Here is a 20,012-nt window from a genome sequence, read left to right as displayed (position 1 = left end):
GGAAGTTCAAAGTGCTTTACATCATAAAAACACAAAAACAAAAGTCACAAAAGCATCATACAGTCATTAATTTGACAACAATCAGGGTGCCATCATTACATCATACTGTATATGTTGGTCAATGTTGCATTAATTATAAATAGGTGGGCTTTTAGTCTTGATTTGCGGTTTTCTCCATGTTTGGTTCTGGGGGTTGCAACCTGACGAGTTGTAGCTCACGTTGAATATAAGCTAATAATAAACTGATAATCATTAGCCAAGTGTACACATTGGGTTTCAACAGGCTGCCTTTGAGGATTTATCTTTATATTTAGGAAACGGTTTGATGTTGACTGAAGCCTGGACTGAAGCGACAACAAACTCTGACAACATCAACAGACAATTCCTATCATGGCTGTCAGGTGAAAATGTAAAATTCAGGGGGAACACAGCCAATAAATGAATTCACAAACACGCTTTGTTGTTTGAAGTGAGCAGTGACGGAGAGTGTGTACTCTGCTTTTGGCATTTGATGCAAGGAAACAGGAGGAACAGCCCCACACCTATTTTTCCACAGTCCTTCATGGAGAACAATAGAGACAGGCAGCTTTTCTTCTGGTCATAAAACACCAGCAAGCACGTGTGTGTGTGTGTGTGTGTGTGTGTGTGTGTGTGTGTGTGCGTTTGTTTGTAATACCTTGTGGGGATGATTTTAATGACATATACTACATTGTCGGGACCAATTGCTCCTTGTGGGGACCGGAGCCTGTTCCCCACAAGGGGAAACCCTGTTTTTGGGTCAGGGGTCAGAGTTAGGGCTAAGGTATGAATTGAGTTTTGATTAGGGTGCATACAGTATATGTGAATGAGTGACTTTCTTTAGATATGGTGTTTTTTTTTTTGTTTTTTTTTAGATCTTTCAGACAACCTAATGTTGACAATGAGGAGATATGTTAAATCCACATATCTTACAGGAATCTGGCCAGGGTGTGATCAGGTTAACTGAACTTAAGTGGTCTAAAAATATGCTTATTTTGAGGTCATTTATTGTCCTGCAGTGAGGGAATATATATATTCACACAAAGGTAAAATAATAATGAGAAGGATAGAAGAATGTACATTAAAGATAACTGTGCAGTCATAAAGAGATAACATATTCAGATTAAAAGTAATTTGCAGCTGAGTACATAAGAAAATGTACAGGATGTACATGGATATAACAGACTATTTACAAGAAGTGGGGAAACTGTGCATACAGGAATAACAACAGAGGCTGATTATTGGGAGTAGAGTTGGTTGTAAAGTTTTATAACTGCTGGGAGGAAGGATCTGCAGTAACGCTCCTTTGTGCAGTCAGGATGCAGCAGTCAGTCGCTGAAGGAGCTCTCCAGTTACTTCATGATTTATCAACAGGCTTTTTGTATTCACTCAGACCGTCTCTGTCATATATTAAAAATAGTTTCATGATCTAAAAAAAGCAAAGAAAAAAAAAACTTTACGACATGCAAATACCGTTTAACAAAACTGAGTAGTCCTTCTTGTCATCTTTCCAAAAAACCTCCTTCTGGGGCATTACTTAATATTTATTATTTATAGAGACCGTTATCGGATTGTTTTGTGTGCTGGTGACCTTCAGGTCAGAGAGGATGGCTGGCTCTTCCTCCTCGACTCCCTTTCCTGTCGGGAAAAGAATCGTCAGTGGCAGCAGAGAGGTGTGAGCGCACTGATGGAGGCAATTTCCATCAGCAGTTAAACGACTCATTTTATGTTCTACACCTGATGGAGAGTGGTACCATTTAGGAAGGGTAATGCCTTCAAAGAGGACATCAGTGAAGGCTAATGATCTGGCCACCTCTCCATCAGGAAGAATTCGGTATTGAATGGAATTTGTTGAACTTTTATGTGACGCTTAGAGGAATAAATTATTAGATGACCAAAGCAACGTTGACTGTGGACAAATAGCAAGCCCCTAACTTAGCTTTTAGGTTTGTAACTAAATGTGTACATCATAAAAGCAATACTGTAGTATTTTTTTTTTTTTGCTTTCTAAACTTGCTGTGCATCACTCTCTTCTTCAGACAGGTCTGATCAAAACCAGTGTATACTTTCCTCATTATGTCACATTAAAACGTGAACAGCTCATATAAAAACGCATGTTAGAAAGAAAATAGCATCATGATTTCATTCAGTAAGTTGAGAAGTGTGCTGTGTGTTTGCATTTAGAGCCCCCGTGTCAAGACTTCGTATAATATATTTTTGACGCAATTAAAGTCTTTTACTGGATGTCATCACCATCTTTGAACACCAGGAGACAGAAAAGTTTTGTCACCTCTTTCTTTTGCTAAATCAGACTCAATAAATCATCATCTTTCATAACTCTGTAACTTATGTTTGGTGTGTTCAGGATGACGTGGGATGCTAGTATCCAGCCAAATATAACTCTACACACGTTAGTGGGAAATATGAGTTTTGGTTGGATTTGACCAGAGCTCCTTCTTCCACATCTATGCTGCAAACTCCAAATTGGACTTTCGCGTAACATTGGCTCTCTTTTGTGTTCCTTGGTTTTCATGATGTTTTTCGTTCACCAGTGTTCTCCAACAAACCTCTCAAGTCTTCAGAGAACAACTGGATTTGTAATAATAAAAAATTACACAAAAGTCGACTCAGTTTTTCATGATGGAGTGGCTCCCTGTCATTGGATCAGTTAACTCCGATGACTGCTAGAGATAACCCTCTCGCGACATATTTTATGGTTATCAGAGAAACATTTTCACAAAACCAGTTGCACACTTTATATGTGATGCTTTACATCAGTACAACAGATCTCAACAAAAGTTTGAAATATTGTGTTCTTAATGTGAAAAAATCTGGAAACATTTGAGGGGCGTGGATAAGTTTTTCAAGTCACTTTTGCAAAAAGTAAAATCTGATACTTGACTGGCTTCTGCTTTTCACTCTCATCGCCGTTTTTGTGCATAACTTACCCAAATTTAGAAGCTCATGAATGCAGGTACATTAGCTGGAGATAGGCACCAGTAGCCCTCCTGACCCCACTAGGGACATGGCTGTACAGAAAATGGATGGATGGATGGATGTAAGTGTGCAAGCATACTTGCACACTTACATTCACACTTTGTCCAGTGTAGCCTCTCTCCCTTCTTCATCACTGCCGGTTCAGGTCCCCACACTCCACTGTAAACAAAAGCATAAATCACCCAGCCTTCTTCCCAACTACCCGTCTAAAAATGCATGGCCCTACAGTTCTCCTAAATCACAGCGGCGACTGCCCAGGGAAGGGTGCAAGGCTAATACAACCTGCCCATGAATACCAACAGCAGCAACGACGGTCCAAAACGCCCAAGTAACATCTGCTGAAAAATACATCAGCTACATGAGGGATAAAAACACCTTTAGGACAGTGCAGCGTTTGATTATTGTGTAACCGATTGGACTGAAGATGTGCCACTGGGATGGAAAGAGAGATGGAACATTCCTGGTTAACAAACACTTAAGTCCATCAACATTAACAATAGGGGATTAGAGGAAATGTACTTCCTTCCCTCCATAGTGCGTTTCCGCTAAAATGTACATGAACCTGTAATTTAGTGTTAGAACATCCATTGTTTCTGCTCTTAATGTTTATGTATTTTTAAATACACTTCAACAGTGGTTCTTGTATAAATATTATATGTTTGCTGATCCTAGATTGTAAGGGATCCTAAGAAGTAATAAATGGATACAGTGCATGGTAAAGATGTAATTTTTTAAATCAGTTGCAGTCTTTATACCATTTTGATAAGGAATTAAATATGTCAAATTTGACAAAATACACAGCAGTGATACAGAGAGAAAAAATGGCACAGGGGGTGAGGGAGAGTACACAAGGGACTAGGAAATGAATCCGACACTAAATGATAACTAGACCTAAGGAGCATAATTAAACGGTACTGTTTAATAAAAAACATATTTTATATAACTTAAGCAGCCAAAATGAGCACAAATTGTTACCTCAGCAGGTATTTGGGCAGGTAATTCGGCAGATTCTATAAGCTGTTTTTTACAGTGTGTAAGCACTTCATTTTGAAGGTGGCAGCCTGAGTGTTGTGATTCACACACTGGGCATTTTTATTACTGATAATATTTTGATCTAATTTGAATCACCCTATCACAAAACCCATTCAGTGGCCAAAGCCTAATTCACCAGCTGAGCCAAGATAAAGGATGTGGCTTGACTCAGTAACACAGTGATAGCGCACTGCCAGCCGTAAGATGAAAATAAGCAGAAGATAAACCTTTGCACTTTCATACACTTGCATAAAGTTTTAACTTGGCTCTGTGTTAAGGAGGTGAGCCATTTTTCCTGCATGCCTCCAGCCAGATTAGTTCAGCAAAACATGTCTTTGATCTCCCCCAAGCTGGTTTCTGAGTGATAAACAGAAATTTGTGATGCATCAAAGGTGCTGACAACATGAGGCTTACAGGATCCACGGGTTACATGTAACTTAAGCCTTGCATCTTTTTTTGAGAGCACCAGAAGACATGACAACATTCCTGCAAAAAGTAGTTTGTTTTGCAAATTAGAGAAATTACATTTGGAAAAATTGTAAAGGTATCAGACTTGCTGGAGATATATTAGCTTCTCTTGGATGCTGGAGACAAAGAGCTAAAGAATCTGAAGACTGTTTCCCCTGTGGCCCACTCCTTCACTAACAAAACAACATGGAAGGATGCGACAGATTTTTAACCTGTCAACGTTCTTAGAACAGGAGCTTGATGATGCATAACATATCCCCTCGCAAACTGGATGCAATTACAATCCCATTAACAAATAAATCATTTGTCTTTTTGCTGTCAAGCATATGCTAAAGTAGCGGCTAATCACACCCTCCCCCTTCCTCTCTGCTGTTAACTCCTCACAATGAACCCTGTCGTGAACGCTAACTATGCTACTTAGCATAGCCACTGATGACGGCGGATAAACAGTTTTCCTGGAACGGTAAGTTGTTTCTCCGCCATTTCCACACTGAGCAGCACATTCACAAGCGTGACTGACATAGCTAAGATGCTACTCCTGGGTCCGATTGGCTGTTTTTGATCGGGAGCGGTGCATTTCTTCAGATGGCAATAGAAGCATAGGAATTAGGTGCAGGAACTCAATTTCTTTTTACAGATCGAGCTCAACATTAGTCACAACATGAAGACAGTTTGAACAAATATGTAAAGAAAAAGCATGTTTGGTGAAAACAAACTTTAACTTGGATTAATATCAGAAGGAACATTTCCATCGGGGTTTATTTTTATAGTCTCGGATCGCTTAGAGCAGAGGTTCCCAAACTGTGGGGCGCCCGAATGCTGTATGCGCTGGGTTTTTACCTTAGAATGGCCAACTCTCTGTTATTCCTATGTCAATTTGGTACAGTAGGGGCTTCCACACTTCCCATATATGTGTCTTATGTCTCTGCTCAAACACACCTGGATCAAATAAACTGCTCGTTTCCAGCCTATTGCAGAGAGGAATGAATGCTGGTGAGGGAATTCAGACATTTTGGAGCAGAGGTGAATCTAAAAGTTGCAGGGGTCACCCCCCCCCCCCCTTTCCTCCTCCCCTCCACTCGTTCAACCAGACGGGGGGGCAGAAAAAGTTTGGGAACCACTGGCTTAGAGTCACATTGCAGTCATCTGAGGCAGACAGCTGCACGACAATCAAGAATAGTCACATGCTTCTGAAGCGTGTCGCTGCTGCAGATGATGGTGAAACTGGTGTGTAACAAGGGCACAGATGGCAAAGCACAATGCACCCTAATGTCTCAGTGTTCCTGCAGACGCCGGCACATTTTTACTGATCAAAAGGGTAATTTTTGCAACAGAGTAGCTTCTTGTAGCAGGAAGCGATTACTAACAAGAGTGATGGCTCCTTTCAGATGTTTTGAATAGATGACCTTTAAATTTATGGGGTCTGAGGAGTTGAACACATTTTCTTCCCCTCACACAGCTTAAAAATATCCAAGTTTGTATTGATCGGCTGTTCGATGTGGGTCTTTCACTCTTGCTCCTTTTTGTAGAAAGTTCTTTTTTCATTTATTAAAGCCATAAATAAAATTGTGGCGATTGCAGATAGTTTTCTTTGAGAAGTTACTGACTTGTGCCTCTAAAACTCTTTGTCAGCTAACTTTATTTTTGATTTACTGTTTTAATGTCACAGTCATCTTTGTTAATATTTTGGTGAGAGCAGCAGTAATACTTCCTACATTTCAGCAGCATGACGGACTCTGTGGTGATGATTTCAAAGTTCAAAAGTAGTCAACACAATCAGTGAACAACTCTGAATTTGTATGGCACAAGAAGGAACATTTTTTAGATTTGCATTTAATAAACTGTGAAAAGATTTTTTTTTTAAAAAAAGGTAGAAGAGTATGCTGAATTTCTTTGAGACGTCTCAAAGGAACTAAAAAATATGTATGCATCAAAATATCTGTGAAAGAGTCAAGCTGAAATTACTCTAACTAGCAAAGTGTTTACTAGAGAAGACAAGCAAATTTGCTTGAAATCAACGTCCGATTTGTGAAGATCTATATACGGACGCATACAAATGCTATCTCTATTGATCCAGCTAAATAATAATTGGTACAAAACAAAAAAATTACATGCTTTTGTTTGATAGAAACAAGCAGTATGACTATGATAAAAATGAACCCACAATGAATACTAATGAGGCTGAGAACATCATAAGCCACATTAACGATAATATTTGTAATATTACTACTACTACTCCCACTACTAATTCTAATAAATTCATACAGCTAATGGTAAATATACTTCTGCCTAGAAAATCCCAACTGCTTGCTGGGATTTCCTAGGCAGAACATATAACCCATGACCTGAAATGCAACATCAGAGCGTTATTTGTAAATGTCACTGATCATAATAACTTTTTGTCAACAAGAAAGTGAATCCAGCAGCAGATCAAGACGTAGCCGGTGGAAAATAAGGAAGCTGGAAGTTCTGAGTCAGGACTGTGACATACTTCCTCTCCAAACGACATAAACACTTTAAACTTTAAAATCTCTCACCCCAAATCGGCGGTGGCTTCAGACTTCCACATGTACATTTGTCTGCAAATGTGTCCTCTGAATTATAGCTGAAAATAAAAAGACAAATTGTGAAATACACTTTTGAAAGTTAGGGGTCAGTCTTGAGACAGCTGGATAATCTCTCTCTCTTTGCTCTTTACACAAAACATGGAGCTTCTGACACAAATTCTTTTTCTTTTTAAATGCATGAAAACAGAGAGAGAATGAGGAATATTAAATGTCTGCAAGACAGCTGGCAGCTCACTTTTAGTCCCACTGTGTGAGCTGACTTCCAGGGTCCTGTCAAAAATAATAAACTAGCCTAATTAACTCACAATGTCGTGATTATGAGCAACGACGGTTCAACACAGCCGCAAGGATACGATTTAATGTCACCTCTTCATATTAATGTACTTTTCCTCTTGGACATAATGGCAGATAATGTGTTATAGGCTTTAGAGCACTGAGGCAAAAAGAAGCAGCTGTATTCAGATGTCTTAGTGTGTACAATTGTGTTAACCTGTTTAAACATGCTCATGCTGATGTAGAAAGAGAATATGAACAGTTTCACCCAGTCTCAGTCTGTTGGAACGACACAGCTGCTTGCAAAATAGTGATGCACCATGAACTTTTACATCTTTTTCCACATTGAAAGTGTAAACTCTCAGGTATATTCCAGGGATGGGCCTCAGCCCAGAACCAGCAGCCCCCACAAGGCAGCTACCTCCATGTAGGATTTAGAAATAAAATGCAAACTTTACTTTAATCTGGAAAGAAGAATTTGGAGCACCTGGTTACAGTTTAGGCGTCTCATTTATAAAACAATGTGTAGGATCTATTGGTCTCTAACTCCAGTCCCGAAACCTTCAGAAGTCAGTCATCTGGACCAAAACGTTTTATCACGCAGATTGTTTTCAACAAAAAAAATGGTTGAAAACCATTTCATTTGTTGCATAGTCTGACGTTTGTTTTCTTATAGAGGTTTTTGCTGATGCTCCAAATTAAATTGAATCCTTTTTGCCTTGCATTGCGAAATGTGAGGAGAAGTTAGGGCGTGGCATACAATTTAGTCCAGTTGAAGAAAAGGATTTATGTTTAACCGGAGTGCATCAAGGAGCTTGTAATAAAGTTAATATTTTCCTAGCATATTGTACTGAAGCAGTGTGACTGTTATGGTGGTTTATCACTGCAGCTGCAGCTGATCCAGAACGCTGCTGCTCACGTTCTCAGTAAAACCAGGAAGATAGAGCACATAACACCAGTTTTAAAGTCCCTACACTGGCTCCCTGTAGCTCAGAGGATAGACTTTAAAATAATGTTAGTCTATAAATCACTGAACGGTTTAGCACGACTAAACATTAAAGATCTGTTTTTGCTGTACCAACCGTCTAGACCCCTCAGATCTAATTGGTTCTGGTTCTGCTCTGCATCCCCAGAACCAGAACCAAACGAGGAGAAGCAGCATTCAGTTTCTATGCACCACAAATTTGGAACAAAATTCCAGAAAACTGTAAAACAGCTGAAACACTGGGTGCCTTTAAATCTCTGCTTATGGCTAAATTAGGGTTAGAGTCCCAGTTAAATGATGTTTAACTAAAGTCCTAGAGGTTGGAGTCCTTGTCAAACGGTGTTTGAGTCCCAGAGGGTTAGAGTCCCAGTTAAAGGATGTTTAACTACAGGGGTGCGGGTGTTAATGTTTTTATTTATTTTTTCAAACTCTCTTTCTCTTTCTTACTGTTTATTCAATGTCACATGCTGTTTTTTTATTATGTAAAGCACTTTGAAATGCCTTGCTGCTGAAATGTGCTATACAAATAAAATTTGATTGATTGATTGATTGATTGATCATAAACACATAAAATACATTACATTTCAACAAATACAGATAGTTTAGAACACTGAAATGTGCATGTTGTACATTTTAAGCGGTTATGAAAACTGTTGCACAATTGGTAAATCTCGGGTATTGCTTTTGATCTGAGTGTATTCATCACAAATCTGGAGTGTAACAGGCCCGAACGTGATTTAAACAAGAGACTCACCGATTTGGGATTTTCGCCAATCATTCAATGGTAGCCAAAATTATTGTGAAATTTATCTTTTATGCTGCGCCCTAGAACAGCAAACATGCCAGTTATTACATGTTCATTTAAAAGTTGCTGATTTGTTAAATACTCTGTCCAACTTCTTTTACATACACTACATCCATTACCTCTAACGTTTTGCCCATCAAAACATATAGTCATATAAAACAATTCAGTACACTTGAGTAAATGTTCTTTTAAAAAATCATTAATGTCATGTTTTATCTTTAGTAAACCAAAGACATGGACAAAATGTCCCTTTGAAGATTTTCTTTACGGTATCTCAGTAAACTCCAGGTCTGGGATCTGACTCAACCCATAACTTTCCCTTCTTCAGTTTTCAATTATTCCTGTGTGCATTTACTGGTATGTTAGTCATTGTCATACAACAGGACCCGGTTCTTTGCTTTATTTGCTGATCAGGATGCATGAACTTTTTTTTTTCATCCATCCTGTGATACACAATAAAATTGGACAGCTGCTGCAAATTATCCCCAAACCATTGTCCTCCCTGATTTCTGTCTCATACCTGGATTGATGTTATTTTACTGAAGTTTTATATTTAGTTCACACCAAACATGAGCTCTGTTCTGGTGTCAAAGTAATTCAATTTTAGACTATTTTTTCCAAAGATAAGCACAACAGAAGTCGTAGCTTTTATGACTGTTGTCTGGAAGTGAAACCTGTTCTCTTTTTTTCTGACTGAAATTTTTGTATGCTATATTTCATATATCATTTTCTTAATCTTGCAGTTAACTTTACTATTTATTTTCATTAAATATTAAGCAAATTGGTACAGCTGTGTGAAAAATTAAGATGATGATAAGTAGCTGTCTTATCAGATATAAAGTGTAGAGTTTGACTCCATCTGTGAGACCTGCCTCAATCATTCATTTGTCTTCATGATAATTGATGATTTATTTAATAATGTCTGAGAACTTTGTAGAGCATCAGTTGGTTCCACTGAATTTCATTTAAGGTTACCAGAGTAAAAAGGTCTAAATATAAATGCACGCCACACTTTTAAGACTTTTAACATTGGCCTTTCTGCTCAGCTTATAAGAAAATCCTAGAAGCATGCATTAAATTTGTGGTTGCATAAAACTGGAAACATTTTTAGAAAGGGTGGCATTTTTGCATGCAACTTTAATTCCCATTTCACTGCGACGCTCCCAAAAAAGAACAAAAGAAGCTCTTAATTCTTCAAATATGCAAAACAGTTTGACAAGTTTCTAATAACAATTTCATATGTTTATATATTTTACAGATTGCTATAAACTGCTGGTTTAAAACAGAAAAAAGTTACAAAGTGTTCAGTTGAAGGAGAGCTTATTTCTTTCATAGCAGCTTGAGCTTCATATGGATCTCTGCGAGGTTTAGGAGCAATTACTTCTACCAGCATCTTCAAAGCCCTGGTGCAATGCCTGATCAATATGTTTATGGAAACGGAAAACTCAATGCCTCATCTTTTTTCCTGTTCTCAGTGCTGATCTGCAAGATCATTTAGCATTTGTTGTAAATAAGGAAATTGTTTAATATATATATATATATATATATATATATATATATATATATATATATATATATATATATATATTCACTCCAACTTAATCCGTTTGCATCAGTCTCTGCCTTGTGACATTGTATTTGCCTTAAGATTTGCATTTTGTTGTACAGCCATGAGGAAAGCTCACGAACTTCAATCAGTTTAGATTTATGAGTGAACAAAGTAACTTCCTGCTCCTGCCTGTATGCCAAGTGAAGGAAAGCAAGTCACAGCGCGTGTGTGTGTGTGTGTGTGTGTGTGTGCTTGGGGAGGGAGTGTTGGGGGAATTTACAACTACTTACCAGAAATGAGTCATCACTTTAGAAGTAGACACAATGAAGGTCTTCACAAAGTGCAAGTGGCTCTTTAATATATTACAACATTTCCCCTTTGGCCATAATGAGAAAACTAGGAAAAAAACAAAAAAACAACAACTACAGTATCAGCATAAAATTTTTGGCAGAAGAATTAGCACAACCTCAAAGGAATCATAGAAATCTCTAATTGTGTCTTTTTCTTACTGCTAGATGAAATGGCTTTTCACTCTTAGCCTCTGATCTCTCTCTCTCTCTCTCTCTCTCTCTCTCCCTGTCTCTCACTTTCTCTCTTCGTCTCTCTCTCTCACATGAATACACACATCATTTGCGATCTTGTTTTGAAGGTCCAGTTCATGTCCTCCTGAGCGTCAAGTCGGCAGGCGTCTCTTTATGATTTTGTAATGATTAACTTTACGTCCATAAAAAGCGTGGAGAAACAAAGAACTCTGGGACGAGCAAAAGAAGAAGTGAAGAGAAGAAAACATCCTCCACAGGTCTGATCTGTTCAAGCTTAAGACTTATCAAGGATGTGGTTTTGAAATCACAATTCGACTTCATGTACTTCAGTGTGTGTTTACAGAGAGCAGCTCTAATTGAAACCTTCCTATGTTGCAGTGAACTGCGGGACGGTTAACAATGGAGTTCACGGTTTTGTTCTTCCTTTTACCTGCATTTACGCTCACAATGCAAGGTAGGTGTACGATCCGTCCCCATTGACTTCCCAGAGTAAAAAAAAAAAAAAAAAACTGGAAAGAATGCAATCATAGGAACAAGTCAGTTGTATTTATATGACTTTATGTATTTTTTTATTTTTTTTTTTATTGTTGTCATGGACATTCAGCCCACATTTCATATAGGTTTGTGGGCATTTGTTAATCCACAGCTCTTTTACGGTCCTGCCATGGCATTTCAGTCACCCTCAGCCCAGGTATTTGACTGGACCACTGCAACAGTTTGATACTTTCCCCCCCTTCAGTTGTTCTGCTGTAGATTTGCTGCTGCGTATGGAATCCTTTTCTTGTTGTTGCATGACCCAGTTCAATGTGAGTCCATGAGTCTGACAGAGAGCATCAAGAACAAGAAGATCTGTAAATATTGCCTTATAATAAACACTTAGAGTGTCAGATAGAGCTGGTGTTTTTTTTAGTAACCTCTTCAAGTTGAACTTTCTGTAAAAGGGGAGATTGACAACTGGCCAAAATGTTCCCCACGTTTATTGGCACTAGCAATTGTTTTTCAAAAGTCATCACAAATGTCTTTCAGTCTTGACACTGGGTTTCACATCAGTATGATCCACTAACAGACTTGCACAATCCCTGCTTTTATAGTGATCAGTCATTAACTGCATTTGACTCACAGCAGGAAACTTTCCTCCGTAACTCAACATGATTAACATACTAATACACAACATACAAGCACACACTTTTTTTTTTGTTACTAACCAAATATCTACATGTTGACTTGCAGACTCTGTAAACTTGGAGGTGAGCCCCGAGATATTCGCAGAGTGTGGCAAACCGGTTTCCCTTCACTGCAACTCTTCATCACCTCAGCATGGACTATCAGTCAAATACATGGAGTGGTCCCACGGCAACATGTCTTTATGTTCGGTGGACAGCGAAAAAACAATAACCAAATTACAAAGACACTATGAAAGTGAATTCGACTGCAAGTACGAAGATGGACGACTGTCCCTGGTGTTCGAAAGAATGCTGCCTCTGCAGAGTGGACAGTACAGGTGCAAACTGCGCTCCAACAAAGGAGTGGCAACTGAATACACAAAGGTGCAGCTGCAAGGTCAGAGTCTATGCTTTCACTTTTCTGGACGGATTTTTCTGAAAGCAATTGTGGTAAATGTTTAAATAAACTATAGCATTCAGTCGTAGATTCTTTTATCTTTCCACTGTTTTTAAGTTTCTTGAATTTTTGTGAAAAAGTAACTGGGAATGTGTAAAGTTGTTACGTGGGTAGCCGTAGGAGATGTGTACAATGTCGTCATGGACACAGTAAACGAGAGTCTGAGTCTCGAATTCAGCACCAGATGACAGATTGGTTTGCCAATCTGTTGCTGTCCAGTTTTCCTGAGGCTGTGTATGTAAACTGTGGCCTCAGTGGTTCCTGGTGCAGTATTCCGCTTTTGTAGCTCATTTGCTTTAAGGACTTCCATGTTTGTTCGGTCATGGCAATCACACTTTGGTTTTAAGGAGTAATTATTTAACCCCTGGTTGTCTTCTTGGATCTCTGGAGGGGCTTGCTGTTCTTTCCTGACCTTTTAAAGAGCAGCAACAAGATTTCTTTTGTGGACTGTGAACTGTGACAAACTGGATATTTTCTAATTTTTGGATCATTCTCTGTTAACCCAACAGATGTTTGTGCATGATAATCGCTGTAGATTTGCAGTTTCTAAAACACGCTGGCTCCAACAAGCATACCCATTAAACACATAAATCTTTTTTCTCCATTCTGGCAAAATGTTTTACCAACTATAGATGCCTAAATCCACTGACTTCTTGTCATGGATGGTGCTTTCATTTGAGTCAAGAAGCTGTTAACCATGTATAGTTAATAAATTGACTATTGAGTGTTAATGCAAGATACATTAAGAACATGCACAATATTTGAGAATATGATGTGGAAAAGGCAATTTCATCACATTTCTCATCTTTTCTTTAGAGTTCTGTGGGAATGTGAAAGCTGTTTTAAGGAGTGATGGTCCATCCTGCATCTTCAACCACATCTATCCAGACGGGGACGTGCACTGGTTTCACGACTCTCGTAACGTCTCGGACGGGTCCGTGATCCAGCACACTGCTAAAAGCATCGACAACCACGGCTGGATGATCATACAGAGTTGGTTGACCCTAAACGGTACATCAGAGAGAAGTTCACACAAGCCATACAACTGTTCTTTGAAAAGTTCTGCTTCTGGGAAATACATTGCAAGTACTTTAGTTCAGAAACATGAACGTGGGGCCGTTCAAGGTGCTATAGGGTACGACCGCTCTGCAGGAAACAGAGAGAGCTCACAGCAAGCTGGGAAGATTGCTTTGGCTATTTTAGTCTCACTCATTTCCATGTTAAAATAATGAACTGTGAAAAGTAAAAACTCACTCTGGGGAATGATAAAACGTCAGAGTAAATGATTAGTAATCTGTACCATCATTAATAAGAGGGTACTCAGAATCTATTAAAGAACTATGGCAACCAAACAGATGGGTGAGTCATCTTCCCAGGCTGGAATATTTCTAATTCTACCTTTTAATTCTTGGCTCAGGTAAACAAGAAAATTACAGGCTGTTCAAGTGTGATAACAAGGATGCTGATAATTTTAAACTATAAAAGCACTTGGCTGGCAGAGAGCGTTAGATGAGGGAACAGGGCTTGTTGGATTCCAACACACAACTTGGAAATACACCTACAGAAAGCACACGTTAACAGTCTGGCTGCTACAAACTAAGTTAATGTCAGAGTAATGAGTTTTGATAGCTGGGCAGTGCGGGAAATAAGTATTTTTCAAGCTTGCCCGCTGAAAAATGTAGAGGTCTATAATTCTGAGGTAAGGTGATTAATTGTAGATACTTTTTAAACAGCATTTAAAATATATAGAGAAAATTGCATTGTGGTTGATAAATATTTTATCAATTACCAACCAGCAAGACATCAGGCTTTCACAAATCTATTAGTTCATCTTTTTTTAAAAATCCCTCCTATAGTCCTTTCATTACCTGTATTAATTACACCTGTTAGAACTAGTTGCCTGTGTAAATGACAAATGTTCACAAACTCAATCAGATCCCAACCTCTCCAGCAGGGGAAACACCAAAGAGCAGTCTAAGGACAGGGACAACACTGTAGATCTGCACAGAACTGTAGAAGGAATGGTCCTGAGGACGATAGTCAAGCAACTTGGTCAGAAGGCAATAAAGAACTTGGTGAAATTATTAGGAACCTGAAGAAACACAAGATGATTGTTAATTTCCTTCAAACTGGGGCTCCATGCAAGTTCTCACTTTGTGGAAGAGCAGTAATCATGAGAAAGGTGACTTGTCAGCCTAGCCTTAAAGGTTACCATAGTAACACATTCTGCTGTCATGGATTAAAATCCTGCAGTGCGTGACCATCTGATTGATCCAGAGGACTCATTGGTTCAAATGAGACCAAAATAGAACTTTGTGACATGAACCCCATCAGCATGAGTATAAACCTAAGAAAACCATCCCATGTGGGTGGAAACATCATGCTTTTCCTGTAAAACTCACTGGATAACTTTACCTCATTGAGGAAAGGATGTATGGAGACACCAACCGTGACATTTTGCCCTACAAACGCCTTGGTTCAGTACCACTATTCAAGATGGATTATGCTACACTGATGGGCCTTTCAGCATGACAACGACCTGAAACCTCTGCTTTCTTTGTAAATGGAGAAACTTGAAAAATATGTGGCATATCAAATACTTATTTTCCACACTGTAAGTCTTCAGACCACATATCATTTTAATAATATGCTTTGCATTGCAAATGCTGACGTAATAATAATGTGGGTGATTGACTCCACTGTGCATCACTCTCAGACGCACAGACATGGAGGATAAAATACTGTAAATATTTTATAAAAATACACACGCACTGTAAATGATCAGACCCGTTTGTGGTATGCAGAACGATGCTGCCCTCTGGTGGTCCAATAGTTTGTAGCATCAAATTAAAAACAATAGAAATTTGTGTTTCATTTATGGAAAACTAGTGCATACTTGAGCGTAGCAATCATCATAGGTTTGTATGTGATTTCTTATTGTTCACCAAATTACATTTCAGTAACATAGCCGTTAAAAATATTATTAGAGACATAATTTCCCCATTTATTTATATTTTTCGATGAACTCACCAGCAAGACTATGCTACACTGATGAACCAGAGGCTATAAAGGGAACATTTTTGGATTTATAAGTAGTTCTACTGAGTAGTGTATTCATTGAAATCCACTAATCAAACCTAAAACAGTTTGTCACAAGTCTCTGTTGTAGTTAATTCATTTCCTATTTTAATTTTGAATTAACTCAATTGAACAGTGATGCACTGTTTAATCACTGGGATCAACTGGAATGTATGTGTGGTTAATATTTGTTGTGAAATATGAATAAACTGAATTAAGTTAAAAATGTTTCCTATATCCGAAGCTAAAGATATTTGATCCAATCGGCACTGTTGATTTTAAACTGAACTGGTTATATAAAAAATACTGATTAAATAAAACTGGCAGTATAGAAATCTAGTGCTGCTGAACATGAGTTTTGCCCTTGTATGGTCTAACATTTCTCCAACTCAGCCTGATTTTCTTCGCTAGACCACAAGTCAACATGAATAATGATTGTAATATACAGTGTCCACACTAAAATTGTATTATCCTGGTTGATATGAAAGTAGGTAAGTAGCAATTATACATCATTTAGTACTCTTGGAAAATATTGTAAAATCCCTTGTTAGAACTGAAAACAGCTAAATGGCCAATAGTACAACATTAGTGCAGCTGTAAGTGGGTGAACTGCAAGTAGACCCACAATTTAAATGCTTTCCCACAGAATCAGAGGCCAGGTCTTATACTTATTTGGTTTGAAGAAATGTAAGAGAGCGTTTGAATGATGGAGAATTTGATATGGATTGATATAGATAAATAGGAGTGTTTTTTTTTTTGTTTTTTTTTTTTTTATCTGTTTGCAAATTTTACTTTGTTTAAAACAGTCAGCGAAGGTAAAATGACAGTTTTAATAGGCCTTCACCATGAAGGCAAATGTAGCTTCAGGGTAAAAGCTCTTATTTTCTAACGCTTCAGTGCTCCTTGTTCCAGTCATGATAGCTCTCTGCCTGTGATGTCACTGAATAAAGGGAAAGGTTGAGCTTTTAAAGGCCAGATTAGTCACACACATGGGATATAGCAAGACTGTAGTGCAGCTCACTGTGAGGAAATACTTCAAGGTGACTTTTACCAGTGCAAGGTGCACAGATGCATCCTAACATACGTACAAACTAACATTGAGTTTTAACCCAGATCTCTTAACGTTTTTTTTTATTTCTAAGCAACAAGTTTCATCAATATCCAACCAACTAGCCTTTGAATAAAATAAAATCTAATATGTAAAGAATATATATATCTATATATATATATATTATTTTCTGAGCTTAGATTGTGCAAAGAGGGAATTTAATCATGGGTAAATTACTTAATCTTGTGATTTTTAAAAATAATATGTTGCATGTTTTCTGATTGTTATTTTTTTTATTTTGTATATTTCTTTTAGTTGTGTGTAACTGCTGTGATTCTTACTTCTGAAGACATGAGAAATTAGTTCTGTATTATTTTCTCCTAAATAACTTTATACCACTGGAGGCCAACATACTGTATCATATCTTGTGGCTTAAAATGTCATTCAAACTTAGGGAGATTGTCAGTAAATCGATAAAGCCATATTCTAGTCACTGTTAATTGTAAAGAAGAAAATGTGTGATACACAACTTGATAAATCTTTAAATAGCTTTAAGGAAACGTGTGTAATATTTTGCTGTGGGTCAAAATCAGCCTTTAAAAGAGTTTTTTAATTTTAAATCTGCTGATGCTTTTCTGAAATGTTTCACAATGATAATAAGTTGCATCAGTGATTTTTTTTTTTCCAGTGCCTGAGTGAAATGATAGATTGCATATCAGTTTTGTAAATTCCTATCGTCCTGGGAATAATATTTTCAGTCACTTTCTTAGCTGGCACAAATAAAAGACTGACTGGTAATGTGTGGAAAAGTGTGATTCCTTTCACTGATGCCATGCAGAATTAAAGTATTCTGGCGACACTAAAGGGAAGTTCTTCTCTTTTTGCATGGCTCCCCAAAACAGAGCCGACTGTTTCAGCTTCCAAATCTTAATCTTTTATCATCTTTCACCTCATATTTTAGCTTAACTTGGTAAATGTAGACGTTTCGAATCTTAATAAATCCGTTTTCCATAATTTTAGGTACTTCTTCTGTTACGAAAGCAGTCATTCTTTCTTCTTGTGTTATTTCAACCTTTAATTTTTTTTTATACACAAAAGCAAATGAACAAAACATTGCTTTGTCTTGTTTTTAATCAAAAACGGGCCAAAAATAATTGTGCATGTATGTATATTTTTCAGTTTTAAACATTGCATAGAGCTGCAGCATTCACCTGCGACCACCAGATGGAACAAACTCGCCATGAAGCAGATTTTGTAGCTCCAGACTGAGAATCTTGTGATCTTGGGTACAAGATGTTCACGTCTGTTGACAAGTTTAAAGCGCCGTTCTTGATACGCAACGATTGTATTTCTTATAAGGCAGGAATAATTTTACAACACAAAAACATGGATGCAAGTATAGATATTTATCAGTTTACAGTCTTTTGCTTTTACTGCACTATTTCTTAACTTTGTGCAGCTACGGTTGCCGTTGGTGCAGGTGAAAATTGCTGTTGCCAGACTTTAAGGATTTGTCATTTGTAAGCTAATAAAAAATAAACCTGCATTTTTATAAGGCTCCCTGCGGCTTTGTTGCCTCGTTTCTGTGTTTGAGGTTTCGCCTGTAAGCACCTCATCTGGCCAATGTACACAGTGGGGGTTGTTAGGTCAGTTTACAATGACAGGAGTGTATGCTAGGCTTCTGGTCAAGTTCCTATGGCAACTGAGAGGTTCTTTTACCGTCTGCCCCGTCTTAATTCGTGTTTGCGTGTGTGCACTTGTGTGTGTGTGTGTGTGTGTGTGTGTGTGTGTGTGTGTGTGTGTGTGTGTGTGTGTGTGTGTGTGTGTGTGTGTGTGTGTGTGTGTGTGTGTGTGTGTACAACCAAATATCCCAGTGGGGTGTTATCTCCTCCCAGCAAGGTTTGCCTTATCGCCCTGACAGCCGGCTGGTTGAGGTTCAGCAGAGTGGCCTAACTAGGGTACATACAGATGAGCAGCGGGGGGGGGGAACCAAACGTATCGAAACAAAGATAAGAAGCCATGAACGATGGAAACGGTGAGCAGGGATGGAAGGATGCAACAGAAGAAAAAAGTGGAGGGACAACAGAAGTGGATCACAGAGATAAGAGCCAGTTTATGTCAACAAACCGCAGAGATTTACATGAAGCACTCACTCATAGCCTTTTACCAAACATTACTGCAAGTATGAGATAAATCTGGACTAATTGTCCCAACCTCTCAAGTCTGTACTGTTCAGTGTAAATAGTAATAGTTTCTGCAGACTTTTCTACCTGAAAGCATACACCTACTGAGCAATCTACCCACACACAATATGCACATTTCATTCGAAACAATGCTGGATGATGAGATTTTGAATCCAGAACCAGTATTCACCTTGGAAAACCTGTTGTTACCTGGCAACATGTGGAGTGTTTTGTTGGTAAAAACGACATGCTTCATAGCGATGTAAATCCATAGCAGGAACTGTGCACACATGTTGATTTCTCTCAGCAGCTTCTACATGTATAGAAAATCCAAAGTGAGGAACACACAGTAGTTTCTAAATCGATGGGTAAAATTACACAAATTAATGGAGAGGAAGAAAAACATACACCAATCAGGTGTGGCCCACCTGCCCTGTTTGTCTCTGTTTGCCGACAACACAGCCCTGGACTTCCCTCGGCTCCTTGTGGATGGTGATTGGTGGGAGTCTCTCCTCACTCTTTCAGGGTAGTTGTGGATGTCCTGGTGTCACTAATCTCCTTCTTGCCCTGTTACTCAGTTTGTGAGGACGGCCTGATGTAGGCAGATTTACACACTGGGTCATATTCCTTCCCGTTCTTGACGATTTAACTGAACTCCAGGGGATGTTTGGTACCATAGAGGTTTTTTTTTAATCCATCCTCTGACTTACACATTTCAATGATCTTTTCTCTGATTTACTTGGAGTATTCCTTTGTCTTCGTGCTGTAATGGTACCATGAAGTACAAAAGAACCCTGGTAAATACTGATTAACCAGGATTCCTAGTTAATCAGGAGTACTGATTAAC

The 20,012-nt window shown here is 38.3% G+C and overlaps 1 protein-coding gene across 2 annotated transcripts; it reads left to right on the top strand.

Annotated features, from left to right (window-relative positions):
* The first annotated feature begins 10,938 nt into the window (after positions 1–10,938).
* Positions 10,939–17,780, top strand: LOC106922553 (uncharacterized). 2 transcript variants are annotated; one of them, XM_014995071.2, is made up of 5 exons: positions 10,939–11,493; positions 11,615–11,690; positions 11,883–11,927; positions 12,467–12,796; positions 13,673–17,780. In XM_014995071.2, exons 2-5 carry the CDS (start codon positions 11,636–11,638, stop codon positions 14,083–14,085), a joined length of 843 nt encoding a protein of 280 aa, XP_014850557.2. In that variant the 5' UTR covers positions 10,939–11,493; positions 11,615–11,635; the 3' UTR covers positions 14,086–17,780. The 2 variants fall into 2 exon arrangements, with proteins under 2 accessions (XP_014850557.2, XP_014850559.2); XM_014995073.2 differs by lacking the exon at positions 11,883–11,927 and having other exon boundaries at positions 10,941–11,493.
* The last annotated feature ends 2,232 nt before the right edge of the window (positions 17,781–20,012 follow it).

The sequence above is a fragment of the Poecilia mexicana genome, unplaced genomic scaffold (assembly GCF_051168715.1).
Source record: "Poecilia mexicana isolate PSO_F unplaced genomic scaffold, ASM5116871v1 scaffold_1, whole genome shotgun sequence".
In the NCBI taxonomy this organism is placed as follows: domain Eukaryota; kingdom Metazoa; phylum Chordata; class Actinopteri; order Cyprinodontiformes; family Poeciliidae; genus Poecilia; species Poecilia mexicana.
The sequence above is the reverse complement of the archived record's forward strand: the minus strand, read 5'-3'. Positions and strand labels throughout refer to the sequence as shown.